Source organism: Tamandua tetradactyla, chromosome 16 (assembly GCF_023851605.1).
Source record: "Tamandua tetradactyla isolate mTamTet1 chromosome 16, mTamTet1.pri, whole genome shotgun sequence".
Taxonomy (NCBI): domain Eukaryota; kingdom Metazoa; phylum Chordata; class Mammalia; order Pilosa; family Myrmecophagidae; genus Tamandua; species Tamandua tetradactyla.
The window spans coordinates 915,370-932,028 of record NC_135342.1 but is presented as its reverse complement, the minus strand read 5'-3'; the positions used below and the strand labels follow the sequence as shown (position 1 = coordinate 932,028).

The following is a 16,659-nucleotide window of genomic DNA, read 5'->3' as shown; positions in this document are numbered from 1 at the left end:
GGTTAGCATATCAACCACATAGTGTTGGACCCAAGGTAATCCCTGGCTATTAATTCATGACAGATAGCAGGGCCATGTAGGTATCTTTGGAGAAAGACCTAGAAGGTCCACTGCCATTCCTCTCATGTGAAAGCAAACACATCCTGTGATTGTTTATCTATTGGTGTATTAAAGCATTGGCCAAACCCAGACTTGACATGAAAATCTAATATTTGGGCTACAAGCATGAATAGCTGCGGTCACTTGGTTTAGTTCACAATAATCTCCAACCATTCTCCAATCCTCCATGTCCCATCCAGCTTCTGTACAGGCCAAATTACGCCTCTGAAATGACTCCGTCCTGGTTAGATAATTTGTACCTTTTTCAAATTCCACTGTAGCTGCAGATATTTCTCCATAGCCACCAGGCAGGTGATATTGTTTACTAGCTGGCATTCTCCTTAATTGCAGTAGGAAGACAGGTTTCCACCTGGCAGGTTCCAGCAGCAGCACTTTCACCCTCAGGCAAAATTCTCCTACAGTGGCATATAAGGTGCTACTAGAGTGTCTATTCCCAGTTTACTTTCAGATATAGGGGTTATGCATGTCCACCTGTGGGATGGAGGGCTTCCCCACTTGAAAGAGGACTCAAGCCTGATGGATGTGCCCCCACACCCATCAGTGTATATCAGTGGTCTTGGGAATCAGTGGGGATTCCAGTGTATGCAGGTGCATTCTAATCCCTTAACAGGCCCAACACCCTTTGTTTATTTCGTGGGGACCAATGCATAGTCACTTCCACATAGGATCCCCAGTCCTAAGAGTGACCCAACAAATTGGGGCACTTGCCCTCCTCTTAGGTGTGGGGGTATGGGTGTCACCATGCTTTGTCTCCTCCTCCTCGGGCTCGGGACAGTTGGTTCCAACCCTGGTCCATGGGGTCCTCCAGTGTACTCTGTTCTGGCTCCAGCCCTTCCAGGATTTCAGCAGAACATAAGGTTTGTCAATTTTCTTCAGCGCAACCCCAGCTCTCAGCAGGGTATGGGAAACCCTTTCCGCAAAGGTTTTGGGCAGTATTGTTTTCTTTTCCCCTATATTTTACTCTCTCCTTTGGCACTGGGGACGTTGGATGTCCCGTTATATGTCTCTTCCATCTCAGCCTGGGCTTAGCCCACATCATACATGAGGACACCAGGAAAATGGAGGATTCCCTTCCAACTGGAAGGTTATTATTGTCAATTATTAAAAATAATTGATTTCTTACACCTGCCCAAAAAGTGGCATTGTCAGGATCCCAGATGCATGGGGCACAAACAGCCAAGTGCATCTCTATTTCTCTCAGCAGGGCTTTTGCACCTTCATTAGTTCATCTCCTGGCATTTCTCCCTCTGACGGTTATGCATCTCCATTGACAGCAGCAATCCAGTCAATTAAAATGCAAGTGCCCTGCACCACCTCGCCCCCGTCAGCACCCTGGTCCTTTGCCAGCAGTCTCAATGGTCGGTGACATCGCTCTTCAGACTTACTTCTAACGGAACCACCCCGTCAGCTCTGCCATCTCATGGCCTGACTAGTCACACCGCCTGAACTGCCTTAGGATTCTGATGGAAATGGCTTGTGGTATACACCAGCTCAGCCTGAGTATCTTCTCGGATGGAGTGTTGGATCCACTGGTAGAGCGTTTCTGGGACCCCGCTGGTCTACTCCATTTTATCTCATTGTGATAAGGGGACAAGCGTACACACACTTTCCCTTCCTCCTCTTCTGAGCTGCCTACTTCCTCCAACTCATCATACTGACTCTTAAGGATGGTCTTTGCTTCCCACAGGTGTCTTCACTTACCTTACCTTCACTTTAGAGAGCCTTTGCCCACACCTTCTTGTATTCCAGCAGCCCAGACTCCCCTTCTGCCACCTTCCTTGCCTTTTCAGTTACTTGCAAAGGGGCAGCTGACCTCATGTATTAACTTTCCTGACTGTACGTATCTGGCCTCAGAGGCTCACTGGACCACTCCTACTGCCCACAGCAGGGGCCATACTATCCCAGCCACCAGCTGCTCTCTTTGCAGCCTGAGTGCAACTTTCACCCTTCTAGCAGGGAGGTGAGACCTGCCAGGGCTTCTGGAGCATGACCATACCACCAGGTGGCCCACAAATGTCTAAACGACCTAAATGTCTAAACGATGGGACCCAAAAAGACCCTTATAGGCAGCCCGGAATTTCTCCATTTCGTTCTTTCCCCCAGAATCCTGCTAACTACACCAACTGTTGTGTCTCCATGAACCAGCAGCAGGACTTGTGCCAAAACAGGGGGATCCTTGGACAGAACTGTGGAAACCACCCTACGACAGGGTCATTTGCATTCCACAGAACAAGGCACTAAATGGCAGGGTGATCTGTCCAAAAGCATTTATTAGGGGATTTACTTATAGACAGCTGTGACTACCTCCTGATGGACAGCAAGATTGGCAAGCTCACTTCCGTAGGTCCATGAAGTGAACCTATAGCTACCGCTCTACTGGCAATAATGGTTGAGGGACAAAGAGGCTAAATGCCAGGGACTTGCACGTAAGTTCTAAGAAAACATCTCTGTATGTGTGTTTTCAAAACCAGCTGTGGTTGGGGCCAGCAAGGTTGAAGGTTATATCAGTCCAAACAAGGCATGCTTCTAGGGAGTTCCGGGAAGGATGTCTGAAGGGGGTGGGGGCTGAGAATGGCAAAGTCAGTCCTCAGCATGTAGCACACAGTGTGTAAATACCACATTTTCTCTATCTATCCATCTGTTGGACATCTGGATTGCTTCCACCTTTTCCCTATTCCACCTATTCCCTGCATTATTCCCTCATCACTTGCCCAATTCCTTTTCTCTTTCTCTCCAGCCTCTATTCCCAGGGCTGTGTGCCCTCAATCCATTCCTTGCCTTCTGGACTTCTGATGCCAAATGGCCTTCCTTCCACCTCCCCCACAGCTGTGGCTGCAAGGACCTAATTTATAGCGAGGGGCCTGTGGCAGCTGCCACCCCAGCCACAGCTGGACTGCGCTCACCACACATCGGGGGCAGCCCTCCCCAGTGAAGGCCCCCTTGGCTTCTCATTTTCCATTCCCCTTGCTGTGGCTAAGGGAGGGGGGCGGATGAGGGGACAGAGGAGGGAGAACTGCCCTCCAGGGTTTGGGGCTTGAGGAATGTGAGTTTTGCTGATTTAAATAAAAAATTCCAGTCGTTAAAAAAAAAAAAATTCCCTATAGCTGTGAATAATGCAGCTATAAACATGGGTGTAAGTATCCGTTTTAGTCCCTGTTCTCATTTTGGGGGGGGGGGGTTTCATAAGCATCATGTGAAAACATCAACATTCCTAAAAACCCAGTCATCCTTCTCTACATGCTGCCAATACAAGTCATATCAGATCCTGGGGCGAAAACTGGGTCCAGGACCTTAACTAAATTTGTGAGAGAGAAGGGATTGAGGGCTGAGGGTTTATGCTACTCATGATGTTCTCCACTAAACAGAATACAGAAGTCTACTTCCCTCGGGTGACGACCGAAGCACACTGCATAGAGGAGGCAAAGGGGTAGTGACCTATGTCACTGAAACTGCAGATGAAAGTGCAATGCAGCTTCTTACAGTGTCCCACATACCTGGCACTATGAGGAACCATCCAACCTGCAGATGTTAGGATATGTGAGTTTCCATTCAGGGAGATGCCTTCATGTCCAGTGCCATTATATTGAATGAGGATATTCCCTGCACATTAAGGTCTTTCTCCCATGTGAACTCTGCGGTGTCGAATGAGGCTACACCTTTGGCTAAAGGATTTTCCACATTCACTGCACACATAAGGTCTTTCATTAGTGTGAACTCTCCGGTGTTTAATGAGGTTGGAGTTGCGGCTAAAGGATTTCCTACAGTCAGTGCACTCATAAGGCCGTTCTCCAGTGTGAACTCTCTGGTGTTGAATGAGATCAAATTTGCGGCTAAAGGACTTTTCACATTCACTGCACTCATAAGGCCTTTCTCCAGTGTGAACTCGCCTATGTTGAATGAGAACAGAGCTTTGGCTAAAAGATTTCCCACATTCATTGCACTCATAAGGCCTTGCTCCAGTGTGAACTCTCCAATGTTTTCTGAGGCTGTAGCTTTGGCTAAAGGATTTCCCACATTCACTGCATTCATAAGGCATTTCTCCAGTGTGAATTCTCCTGTGTACAATAAGGTGGGAACTTTTGCTAAAGAATTTGCCACATTCACTGCATTCATAAGGCCGTTCCCCAGTATGAACTCTTCGGTGTTGAACAAGGGTGGAGCTTTGGCTAAAGGATTTTCCACATTCACTGCATGCATAAGGCCTTGCTCCAGTATGAACTCTCCAGTGTTTCCTGAGGCTGTAGCTTTGGTTAAAGGATTTCCCACATTCACTGCACTCGTAAGGTAATTCCCCAGTGTGAATTCTCCTGTGCACAATAAGGTGGGAATGTTTGCTAAAGAATTTCCCACATTCACTACACTCATAAGGCTTTTCCCCAGGGTGAATTTTGGTGCACTCATAAGGCCTTTCCCTAGTGTGCACTCTCTGGTGTTGTATAAGAGTAGATCTACGACTAAAAGATTTGCCACATTCACTACACTCATAGGGCTTTACTCCTTTCTGAACACCTGGGTTTTGAAGGAGGCCAGAGATTTGCCTAAAGAATTTCCCACATTCACCAAGCTCATATAGCCTTTCTCCAAAATGTATTTGCTGGTGTTGAATAAGTCTGTACTTACAGCTAAAGACTTTGCCACATTTTCTACACTCAAAGAGCCCTTCTCCAGTACAGACTCTTTGGTGGTGAACAAGTGTGTGTTTGTGGCTATAAGCTTTCCCACACTCACCCCACTTGTAACTTTTCCCACTGTGAAAGGCTTCTTGACACTTGATGCCAATGGACGGCTTCTCACCATTAGGAGAGGCCTGATGCTGTAGGAGTCTCTTGCCAACATCCCCCCAGGTGAAAGACTTCCCTGACAAGTGGAATCTGCAACTCTTCACCATCCAGGCCTTGTCCACATGCCACTTGAAGGGCTTTTCTGCACTGTAACACTTCTGGTGCTGTTGAAAGTTTGTGCTTGTCCTGAAGTCTCTCACACATGTGCCACCCAAGCGTGGTTTCTCTCTAGGGCATATTGGTTGTCGTTCGGCCTGATGCACAATGTCCTTTGAGATTGGGACACATAGCTTACAGGGCTGAGACTGCTGAACATACAGACCAGACTTCGGAGTCCTGACCTGTGACATTCCTTCTACAGAAACACTCTGCTCAGAAGTTGCCTCCTCTTCCTCTATTCTATGCCAACACCCTGAAAGCAGAGAAATATTGATGAAATACATACTGATTTTGGGGAGAGGAGAAGCCCCATTACAAATCTGTGGCACAGAGCCCAAGGAATGTGTCTAAGGGATTAATCTGCAGCCCCAGAAGCTGGGGGTAGGTTGAGGGACCGATTTGCAATTTAAAGCACAGGATGGGGGAGGCCTCACCCGACAAAAAACACAAGGAAGGGGCAGAACTGGGAGGAACAGCAGGGTCTCCAACTCACACCTCTGCCAACATCCTTCAGCAGGACCTTGTTTCTGGTGATGCATATGTACTGTGTAGAAAGTTGTGTTGTGTTCAGGTTCAGGAAAACTCAGTTGGACTTGAGCAGCCAGCTTAGAGGACTATTTTAGGATATGTGCACTCCACAAGAAACAGGACGTGTGGGTGAATGTTAGAGAGTATTTGCAGAGAAGAGAACAGTGGAGAGGAACAGGTGATGCATGAAGGCCAGAAAGGTCACCAGGGGTTGGCAATTGTAGCTGAAATAACCCGTCAGCAATGTGTCAAATATGGGGAACAGAAGAACAAATGAGGTGTAGATAGCGGCATCTGCACCAAAACACTGGTGAACACAGGATGCATTCCTGGTATGATGTGAACACAGCCCTGATATGTCCTGTCCTCAGGTCCTAAGCATCAAGGTCAGGCCGCCTCTGAGATCTTCTTCCCATGGCCAGTCCGTGAAGCAACCAGTGTTTCTACTGAGCAACTACAGGGACCTGGATGACGCATTCCTCAGGGAAAGACAGAGCAGGTAAATGGCCAGCACTGGCCCAGAGCAACTCAACACACAAGAGACCACAGGAAACAGTAATATTACAAAAAAATTCTCGAAGGAGGGTCTTACAAGATCAGTCCATGATCTGCGTGAGGACTGACAACAACAATGCCTACAATTGCTGGCACTGGCACCCATGAGGAAATGCCAGCTAGAGGAAGGGGAAGAACCCGGGACACAGAGATGCTGTGGATCTGGGCACATTTACTCTGCCAGGGAAAGGGTAAGCAAAGGAACATCCATGAGGCTGGCTGCATGTGTCCTGACTCCTGGACACTTACTTGCATGCTTTGGGGCAGCAGGTGTTCAGCTACTCACAGCACTGCACACACAGCTCGGCCCTGACACCTACAGAACATGCTATAAGAAGGAGAGGAAGGGAGCAGTTTCCAGGTTCCAGATGTGGGAGCACAGAGCTGCTTTAGAAGGAAAGGGGAAAGGCAGAGCCCAGCTCTGCAAAGAGGAGTGAGTGTGAGGGCCTTACCCAATGAGACTATAAGTGCAAAGTTCTCCAGCATCACATCACAGTACAGGAGCCTCTGATCCTCTTCAAGGAGTTCCCACTCCTCCTGGGAGAAGTAAATCGCCACGTCCTCAAAGGTCACATAGCCCTGCCAGGACTGAACAGTTCACTCCATGATTAGTTTTTTCCTGGGACCCCAAGTTCATCCCCAAATCTTTCATTCTTGGCTCACTTATCCTCCCATTCCCCAACTCATAGGAGATGCCAGGTCCTAGTGCCACTGACGCTTGCTCTGTCCTCCTTGTTTCAAAGATCACTGTGTCACCCCAGTGCTACAACATGCAGGTGGGCACAGATGACATCTAACCACTGGGTGTGGCATTTAGGGCCATACCCCTTTTTCTCAGGCACTTTTTCTGGGGCCTCCCAGATTGAGCCTCCCAGAGAAAGGGATGCTTATGCTTCACCTTAAATCCCTAATCCAGGGCCTTGGAGCCACCAGTTCAGAATCCCTCTCCACATGCCCATCACTCTCTGGACTACTACTCTCTCACAGCTGCAGGCCCAAAGCCACAGTCACCTTTCTGGCCCACTCCAGAGGAATCCCCTGGGCATCCCCCCATTTTACTCAGCACATGGCATCAGAAGAGTCCTCAACAAATTCAAACAGGATTCAGTACCACCCCAGACCTCCAATGGTCCCCAATTGCCAGAAGCAGCCCTAAATCCTACTATATGAGACCTCCTAGCCAGATCTGTTCCTTGCTTCATTCAGAGCCACCCAGAACTGTGTATGGATATGAGGTGCCCAGGACTCTATTCTGTTTGTGCTGCACTTTTTGTCCCCACCACATCACTTCGTTGCTCTTTTTCTTAGCCCTCCTCCACATCCCAGCCCTAGTGGCCTCCACCCCAAGCCCGGTGACTCTCCAGGATGACCACTTGTGTCCCTAACCTAATCCACCAGCCTCAATGAACTGCTTCAGGCCACATCAAGGGGGACCATAGTGGTCTTTTGCAAATGCAGAGTGGGGATGAAGCATCAGCCCTGGCCTCTACGGCATGTTGTTTAAGTTACTGCTGGGCCTCCTCATTCATCTCGTGGCCACACAACCCTTAGATGACAGGGCTGCCTGCGTCCTTCCCACAGCCTCTCCTATTCCTCACCGGGTTTGGAAGCTAACACCCCCAACCAGGGACCCAAGCAAAAGACCCTGTCCTCAGCACCCACTTCCAGTGGTCTGGCCTGCCATTAGCAATACTATTTATGACCTGGACTCCCCTACTAAACATGACCTGCAGCTCCATCTGGTTCACACACACACTGGTCACCACCTTTGGGAGATGTCTCTATGCTGAAATCCTCCCCAATTCCAGACCTGGGTGTTCAGATGTCCATTCGATGCCTCCATTCATGACTTCTCTGAAATACCTCAGTCTTTTTTTGTAATTGGACAAGTTGTGGGTTTATAGTAAAATCATACATAAATACAGGGTTCCCAAACACCAGCTTCTTAGTAACAACTCAGAAACAAAATTAAAAACAAAACTGATATTCCCAACCACAACTACTCCCACTAAAGGCTTCTCCTTCTCCACTGATGAAGCTTCCATTCTCCCAGCTGATAAAAAGAAAGACCTGGTGTCATCCATGCTTCTATTTTTCTCTTTTGCAAGCTTAAAAAAAAAATCTGGGCAGAAAAGAGACCGAGAATCCAATCTCTTCTATTACTTTTAACTACTATCATCACACACCTTTACTAATAGAAGAGTCTCTGACCTGCCTTTCCTACCACCCTTCACACCTACACTTTCTTCTCCATGCTGAGCACACAAGGAACAGGAAGAGACCAGGGCCAGGTCCCCTCCCTCCTCTGCTACAAACCCCACAGTGCCCCATCACCTCCAGAATAGAAGTCCAATTTCTCAGGAAGTCCTTCCAGGCCTGACTCCTGTCTCCTGCTCTGTGTTCCCATGAGAAAGAAAGGTGACCTGCCTAACCACTCCCAGCTCAGCCTCAACTGTAAGCACTTGAATATGCTGATACCCACACCTGGGGCTATCTTTCACACTTCAATCCTTTGCTTGCCAGCAACAGAAACATTCCACTTAAACCCTGGCCTTGACTTAGAACCTTATTCTGGGAATTACCATTAGGACCAGTGAGGCTCCAGCATACTTTTCACTTACCTGTGTAGGCTCCACAAGTGTTTCTGCAGTCATGGGAACCTGTGGGAAGAAGGAAGTCAGGAGGGGCAGGTAGTCCATGACAGGGCTTCATGGTCTCAGGACTCCCTGTCTCCTGCCCGGCCCTAGAGCCAGGTCACCTCAGGATGATGCTATCTCTGGGTTTCAGTTTTCAGCCCTGTTAGCAGCTGTGTGACCCGGTACAAGGATTTAGCCTATCTGTGCATCGCCGCAGTCAGCCCTGTTCCAGTCTGTCCTTTCTCTGAGAAGCTCTGAATGACTGTTTAAAGCCTAGCTCTCAACGTGGCCCTCTTCTGTTCACGACCCTCTATTGTTCCCAGGGTCCTGAGACTGACAGTACAACTCCTCAGCCTGACATTCAGGAGCGACTCCTAACGCTGTCTGTTCCTTGTAGACACAGTCGGACCTCAGGTTTCCCGAAAACTTGGGGCTCAGCGGCCTCTCCAGAACTCACACCTACCGGGCCTCTGCCTGGCGCACCCCCGCGGGGCTTTGGGGCTCGAAGGAGGGGAGGGGGGCGGGGCCCGAGGACGCGGCTCACCTGGGCCGGGTGCGCGGCCGCCGCCATCGCAGACTGGGCGCAGCGGCCCTGGGCGGGGGCTCGGGTACCGGCGACCCCAGCCCCAGACGGAGGGGCCGCTCCTCAGGCCGCCGCCGCCGCCGCCGCCGGGGACAGCGCTCTTCCCTGCACCCCTGGCGGGGTGTCCGAACGCCTGGCCCAGCGCCGCGGGGAGTACGGCCGCAGTAGGACCGCCCGGAGGACGCCGGAAGTCCCGCCCCCGCCTGCCCACGTGCGCTTCCCCAGGTTCTCATTGGTTGGTGCCGCCGCCGCCGCGCGCAGGCGCTCTGGGTAGTGTAGTCCGCACATGCCGCAGGCGCTGAAAGGGCCCCCTGAAGCCAGGCGGGGGAAAGAAAGACAAGGGGATAGGGGGAAAGAAAGGCAAGGGGGTACTGGGAAACCGCCTGAAGTGACCTCCCCGGGCTCCGAAAGCAGTGAAGGGGATTGTACCTTCTTAAAAGGGCCGCAGGCAGGTTACTGTGGAGTGTAGTCTGCTACTTATCACCTAATTGTTGAGACGTGATTTCAGACCCTATGAAGATCAGCCTCCTGGGAGAGGTTGAAAGTATTATTTCATATGCTGCCAAACGCTGTAAATTCAAATGGACATTTCATTCCATAGCATCAGTCAGACACAAAATGTTCCCACTAGCTAGAACCTAGTGCACATTATTTTACTGTTCTTCAAATACATGTGTAGCCTGATGTATTCGAGTTGATTTTGTGAATTTCAGTGTATTTTTTTAGTGAAAAAGCCTCCAGAAAGGCTCTTGACAGGATGAGCAGGTGGACAAGAGTCAGAAACTGTTCTGATTCCTTGTGCCTGCAGAGTCCGTGATTGTGTCCAATCCAGTGAGATACCATACCTTTCTTATGCCATAGCCCAAGATACATTCATTTCTTTTAGTATCTGAACTTTGTCTCAAATGGAGGGCAAATTTAAATGTTCTTTTGGTTGCCCACTAGCCCAGAGCAGGAGATCCATTTGCATTGAATTATGACTCCAAAGTGCTATGTTGAAGTCCTAACTCCAGTGTTGCCAGAGTTCCTTCATCACTGGAGCCCCATTCGGGCAATTCCTTATTGCAAGAAGGAATTCAAGGATGAGACAGAAGCCATAGGCAAATGAGAAAATTTATTGAAAAGAAAGTACACGCTTGATGAGTGCAGTGGTGCTCAAGGGAGAGATACATGCAAGTTTGGCACATGGGTTTTTATCAGACTAGACAAAGGAAGGTGGAGTGACTGCAGTGGTACTCATGGGAGGGATGCATGCAAGTTTGGCACATGGGTTTTTATCAGATTATACAAAGGAAGGTGGAGTTTGAGATGTTGGTACATTGCAATTGGTTAGGAAACTTTCAGATTAAGGGCTGCAAGTAAGCTAATTTGATTGGTTGTCTATACATTCTTGTCATTGGTTTGTAAACATGTTAATTAAGGGTTGTAATTAGGCTGTTGCAATAGGGTGAATAAACATTCAAATTAAGGATTGTGAACAGGTTATTGTGATTGGTCCATGCCCTGTGGTTGAACAATGTATCCTGCTTTGCTCAATTGCTTCAGATTTTAGGAACCTGACTGTTCTCAACAGATGAGCCCCTCCCATCTCCCCACATTGGGTCTGAAGGTGCTTCAGGGACTGCAAGATGTTTTTCCTAATGCTAAGCTGCCTTAACTCCCCCAAGAGAGTTTACACCCTTATTCTTAAGGGGTAGTCGAAAGGTGATGGTTTCTCTTCTAGAACTTCTTTCTGTTGATCAGGGATTGTAGTCCCTGCCCGACAGAGTGTATAACTCTGTATGGATTAGGATGGGGAGGCCCTTGCTCAGTGTCAGGGAGGGCAACACATACGTGAGTCAACATGAGTTTCCTGTAAAGGGATTCTAAGCTGGTGGAGACAAATTTGACAAGAAGGTTAAAGATGCATGGTCCAAATAACAGAAGGGCAAGCAGGGGAATTAGAGGTCTCAGAAAGGGAAGAATCCAGGTAAGCAGACAGAAGAGGGAAGAAAGCTGTTTCTAATTTGTTCCTGCATTTTCACAGAGATGTTCTGATTCATCTATTCAATTTTTGATGTATTGTTAGAGCTGTCCTGATTGAGCAGCGGTGAGCAGGTCCAAGTCACGCTTATTTTGAAATACCACTGTGGCTAGGGACCCTGCCTAGGTCTGAATGAGACCTAAAGCCTGGTTGCCATGCTGCAAGATAATTCACGGGACAGATTATGATGAAATTGATGGCTAATGAGTAAGCCCCCTGTTTTCAAACCAGGTCCCAGTACTGAAGCAAACAAGGGCATAAAGATGGGGATTGCGTTTTTTTTTTCTTTAGAATACATACAGTATTATTTGTTACTCTGTATTTTGAGTTACTTTAGTCCTAATTAGATTAACATCATTCACATATTGCTGTATGGAGTAATGCTTGTTGGGTAGCTGATGGCTGGGGGTAAGTGGCCTTACTGAGTCAGTAACACAGACACACAGCACACGACCCAGGAGACAACCCTCAGGGGTGAGTGGAAGGCGTCCGCTTTATTGAGGAAGTGCACAAGCTTATATAGGCTGGGAGCATGCAGGGACACGTGTCAGGCTGGGATTGGTCACCGTTGTTGCCAGGGTGGAGGGCGGATTTCTGGGATTGGTCACTGTTGTTGCTAGGGCGGGGGACAGATTTAAGGTCAGCCGTTTTGTGTTGCCTTGCATCAGCCACGACAGCCATGTTGGTGATATTTTATGATTTCTCCATCAATTGAAGATATGGCCCAGTCAAAGGAACAAACCAATAGTTCAAATGAGATACAAGAGCTGAAACAACTAATTCAGAATATACGAACAGACATGGAAAACCTCATCAAAAACCAAATCAATGAATTGAGGGAGGATATGAAGAAGGCAAGGAATGAACAAAAAGAAGAAATGGAAAGTCTAAAAAAACAAATCACAGAATTTATGGGAATGAAAGGAACAGTAGAAGAGATGAAAAACACAATGGAAACCTACAATGGTAGATTTCGAGAGACAGAGGATAGGATTAGTGAACTGGAGGACGGAACATATGAAGTCCAACAAGAAACAGAAATTATAGGGGAAAAAATAGAAAACTATGAGCAGGGACTCAGAAAATTGAATGATAATATGAAGTGCACAAATATACGTGTTGTGGGTGTCCCGGAAGGAGAAGAGAAGGGAAAAGGAGGAGAAAAACAAATGGAGGAAATTATCACTGAAAGTTTCCCAACTCTTATGAAAGACCTAAAATTACAGATCCAAGAAGTGCAGCATACCCCAAAGAGAATAGATCCAAACAGACGTTCTCCAAGACACTTACTAGTCAGAAGGTCAGAGGTCAAAGAGAAAGAGAGGATCTTGAAAGCAGCAAGAGAAAAGCAATCCATCACATACAAGGGAAGCCCAATAAGACCATGTGTAGATTTCTCAGCAGAAACCACGGACGCGAGAAGACAGTGGGATGATATATTTAAATTACTAAAAGAGAAAAACTGCCAACCAAGAATTCTATACCCAGAAAAATTGTCCTTCAAGAATGAGGGAGAAATTAAAACATTTTCAGACAAAAAATCACTGAGAGAATTTGTGACCAAGAGATCAGCTCTGCAAGAAATACTAAAGTGAGCACTAGAGACAGATACAAAAGCACAAAAGAAAGAGGTGTGGAGAAGAGTGTAGAAAGAAGGAAAATTAGATATGACATATAAAATAAAAAAGGCAAAATGGTAGAAGAAAATACTACCCGTACAGTAATAACACTAAATGTTAATGGATTAAACTCCCCAATCAAAAGACATACACTGGCAGAATGGATTAAAAAATAGGATCCTGAGAGATCCAAGATGGCGGCTTAGTAAGGTACATGCGTCTTAGTTCCTCCGAACCCAAATCAACTAATAGGTGAACAGAAACAGTACAGAACAGCTCCTGGGGCTACAGCAGGGAATGGACACACAGCGTAACCCAGTCTGGACGGGCTAGTCTGACTGCGAGACTCAGCTGCGGTGAGATCCCCGAGCGGCGCGTGATTTCCCGAGCAGCGGCAGCTGCGGCGGTTGGAGCTAATCCCTCCCTCCTTCCCGGGCCGGCTGAGAGTCTCGGAGAGGCAAGTTTCCCAAGCCAAGGCGACCGGCGCCCCTCTTTTGCGGGCAGCTTCGAATCTCGGCTTCGAGTCCGCGGCTATGAGTCTCGGATCAGAGGGCTATCCAAAGCCTGGACTGGCTAGTCTGACTGCGAGACTTGGCTGCGGTGAGACCCCCGAGCAGCACGCGATTTCCCAAGCAGCGGTAGCTGCGGCGGTCAGAGCTACTCCCTCCCTCCTTCCCGGGCCGGCTGAGAGTATCGGAGAGGCAAGTTTCCCAAGTCGAGGCAACCGGCACCCCTCTTTTGTGGGAGGCTTTGAGTCTCGGCTTCGAGTCCGCGGCTACGAGTCTCGGTTCAGAGGGCTATCCAAAGTCTGGACTGGCTAGTCTGACTGCGAGACTCGGCTGCGGTGAGACCCCCGAGCGGCACGCGATTTCCCGAGCAGCGGCAGCAGCGGTGGTCGGAGCTACTTCCTCCCTCCTTCCCGGGCCGACTGAGAGTCTCAGAGAGGCAAGTTTCCCAAGCCGAGGCGGCCGGCGCCCCTCTTTTGCGGGCGGCTTCGAGTCTCGATTTTGAGTCCGCAGCTACGAGTCTCGGATCAGAGGGCTATCCAAGCCGCGGTGGCCCTCCCCCGCAGGAGGCTTCCAGGTCCGGTGGGGAATCCCCCAGGCCCGCTGCAGCCCGTGACCAGCCACAGGGTCCCCTCAAGCCGCGGCAGCTGACGCCCCCACCACGCGCGGCCCATGAACCAATGGAGAGAATTGGATCAGAAACCCCCAGGCCGCGGAGATCGGTGACCGGGGGAGACCCATTCCAAACACTTGAGACAAACGTGTGCCACGTGCGCCACCTACTGGGCAAGATAAGAAAAACAGATCCCAGAGATTTCACAGAAAAATCTTACAACCTTGCTGGGTCCGACACCCAGAGAAAGCTGAATAAATGCCCAGACGCCAGCAGCAGAAGATAACTGTCCACGCTCAAAAGATTGAGAATATGGCTCAGTCAAAGGAACAAACCAATAGCTCAAATGAGATACAAGAGCTGAGACAACTAATGCTGAACATACGAACAGAAATGGAAAAGCTCTTCAAAAATGAAATCGATAAATTGAGGGAGGACATGAAGAGGACATGGGCTGAAGATAAAGAAGAAATAGAAAAACTGAAAAAACAAATCGCAGAACTTATGGAAGTGAAGGATAAAGTAGCAAAGATGGAAAAAATAATGGATACCTACAATGATAGATTTAAAGAGACAGAAGATAGAATTAGTGATTTGGAGGATGGAACATCTGAATTCCAAAAAGAAACAGAAACTATCGGGAAAAGAATGGAAAAATTTGAACAGGGTATCAGGGAACTCAAGGACAATATGAACCACACAAATATACGTGTTGTGGGTGTCCCAGAAGGAGAAGAGAAGGGAAAAGGAGGAGAAAAACTAATGGAAGAAATTATCACTGAAAATTTCCGAACTCTTATGAAAGACCTAAAATTACAGATCCAAGAAGTGCAGCACACCCCAAAGAGATTAGACCCAAATAGGCATTCTCCAAGACACTTACTAGTTAGAATGTCAGAGGTCAAAAAGAAAGAGAGGATCTTGAAAGCAGCAAGAGAAAAGCAATCCATCACATACAAGGGAAACCCAATAAGACTATGTGTAGATTTCTCAGCAGAAACCATGGAATCTAGAAGACAGTGGGATGATATATTTAAAATACTAAAAGAGAAAAACTGCCAACCAAGACTCCTATATCCAGCAAAATTATCCTTCAAAAATGAGGGAGAAATTAAAACATTTATAGACAAAAAGTCACTGAGAGAATTTGTGACCAAGAGACCAGCTCTGCAAGAAATACTAAAGGGAGCACTAGAGTCAGATACAAAAAGACAGAAGAGAGAGGTATGGAGAAGAGTGTAGAAAGAAGGAAAATCAGATATGATATATATAATACAAAAGGCAAAATGTTAGAGGAAAATATTATCCAAACAGTAATAACACTAAATGTCAATGGACTGAATTCCCCAATCAAAAGACATAGATTGGCAGAATGAATTAAAAAACAGGATCCTTCTATATGCTGTCTACAGGAAACACATCTTAGACCCAAAGATAAACATAGGTTGAAAGTGAAAGGTTGGGAAAAGATATTTCATGCAAATAACAACCAGAAAAGAGCAGGAGTGGCTATACTAATATCCAACAAATTAGACTTCAAATGTAAAACAGTTAAAAGAGACAAAGAAGGACACTATATACTAATAAAAGGAACAATTAAACAAGAAGACATAACAATCATAAATATTTACGCACCGAATCAGAATGCCCCAAAATACGTGAGGAATACACTGCAAACACTGAAAAGGGAAATAGACTCATATACCATAATAGTTGGAGACTTCAATTCACCACTCTCATCAATGGACAGATCATCTAGACAGAGGATCAATAAAGAAATAGAGAATCTGAATATTACTATAAATGAGCTAGACTTAACAGACATTTATAGGACATTACATCCCACAACAGCAGGATACACCTTTTTCTCAAGTGCTCATGGATCATTCTCAAAGATAGACCATATGCTGGGTCACAAAGCAAGTCTTAACAAATTTAAAAAGATTGAAATCATACAAAACACTTTCTCGGATCATAAAGGAATGAAGTTGGAAATCAATAATAGGCGGAGTGCCAGAAAATTCACAAATACGTGGAGGCTCAACAACACACTCCTAAACAACGAGTGGGTCAAAGAAGAAATTGCTAGAGAAATTAGCAAATACCTCAAGGCGAATGAAAATGAAAACACAACATATCAAAACTTATGGGATGCAGCAAAGGCAGTGCTAAGAGGGAAATTTATTGCTCTAAATGCCTATATCAGAAAAGAAGAAAAGGCAAAAATTCAGGAATTAACTATCCATTTGGAAGAACTGGAGAAAGAACAGCAAGCTAACCCCAAAGCAAGCAAAAGGAAAGAAATAACAAAGATTAGAGCACAAATAAATGAAATTGAAAACATGAAAACAATAGAGAAAATCAATAAGGCCAGAAGTTGGTTCTATGAGAAAATCAATAAGATTGATGGGCCCTTAGCAAGATTGACAAAAAGAAGAAGAGAGAGGATGCAAATAAATAAGATCAGAAATGGAAGAGGAGACATAACTACTGACCTCACAGAAATAAAGGAGGTAATAACAGGATACTATGAACA

General features: G+C 47.0%; 1 protein-coding gene across 1 annotated transcript; it reads right to left on the bottom strand.

Annotated features, from left to right (window-relative positions):
- Positions 1-3,290: 3,290 nt before the first annotated feature.
- LOC143658523 (uncharacterized) lies at positions 3,291-9,409 on the bottom strand. The gene is given in 5 exon segments (XM_077130550.1): positions 3,291-3,816; positions 3,818-5,313; positions 6,596-6,731; positions 8,765-8,803; positions 9,324-9,409. Coding segments are annotated over 5 exon segments (1,845 nt in total). The 5' UTR covers positions 9,351-9,409; the 3' UTR covers positions 3,291-3,669.
- Between the last annotated feature and the right edge of the window lie 7,250 nt (positions 9,410-16,659).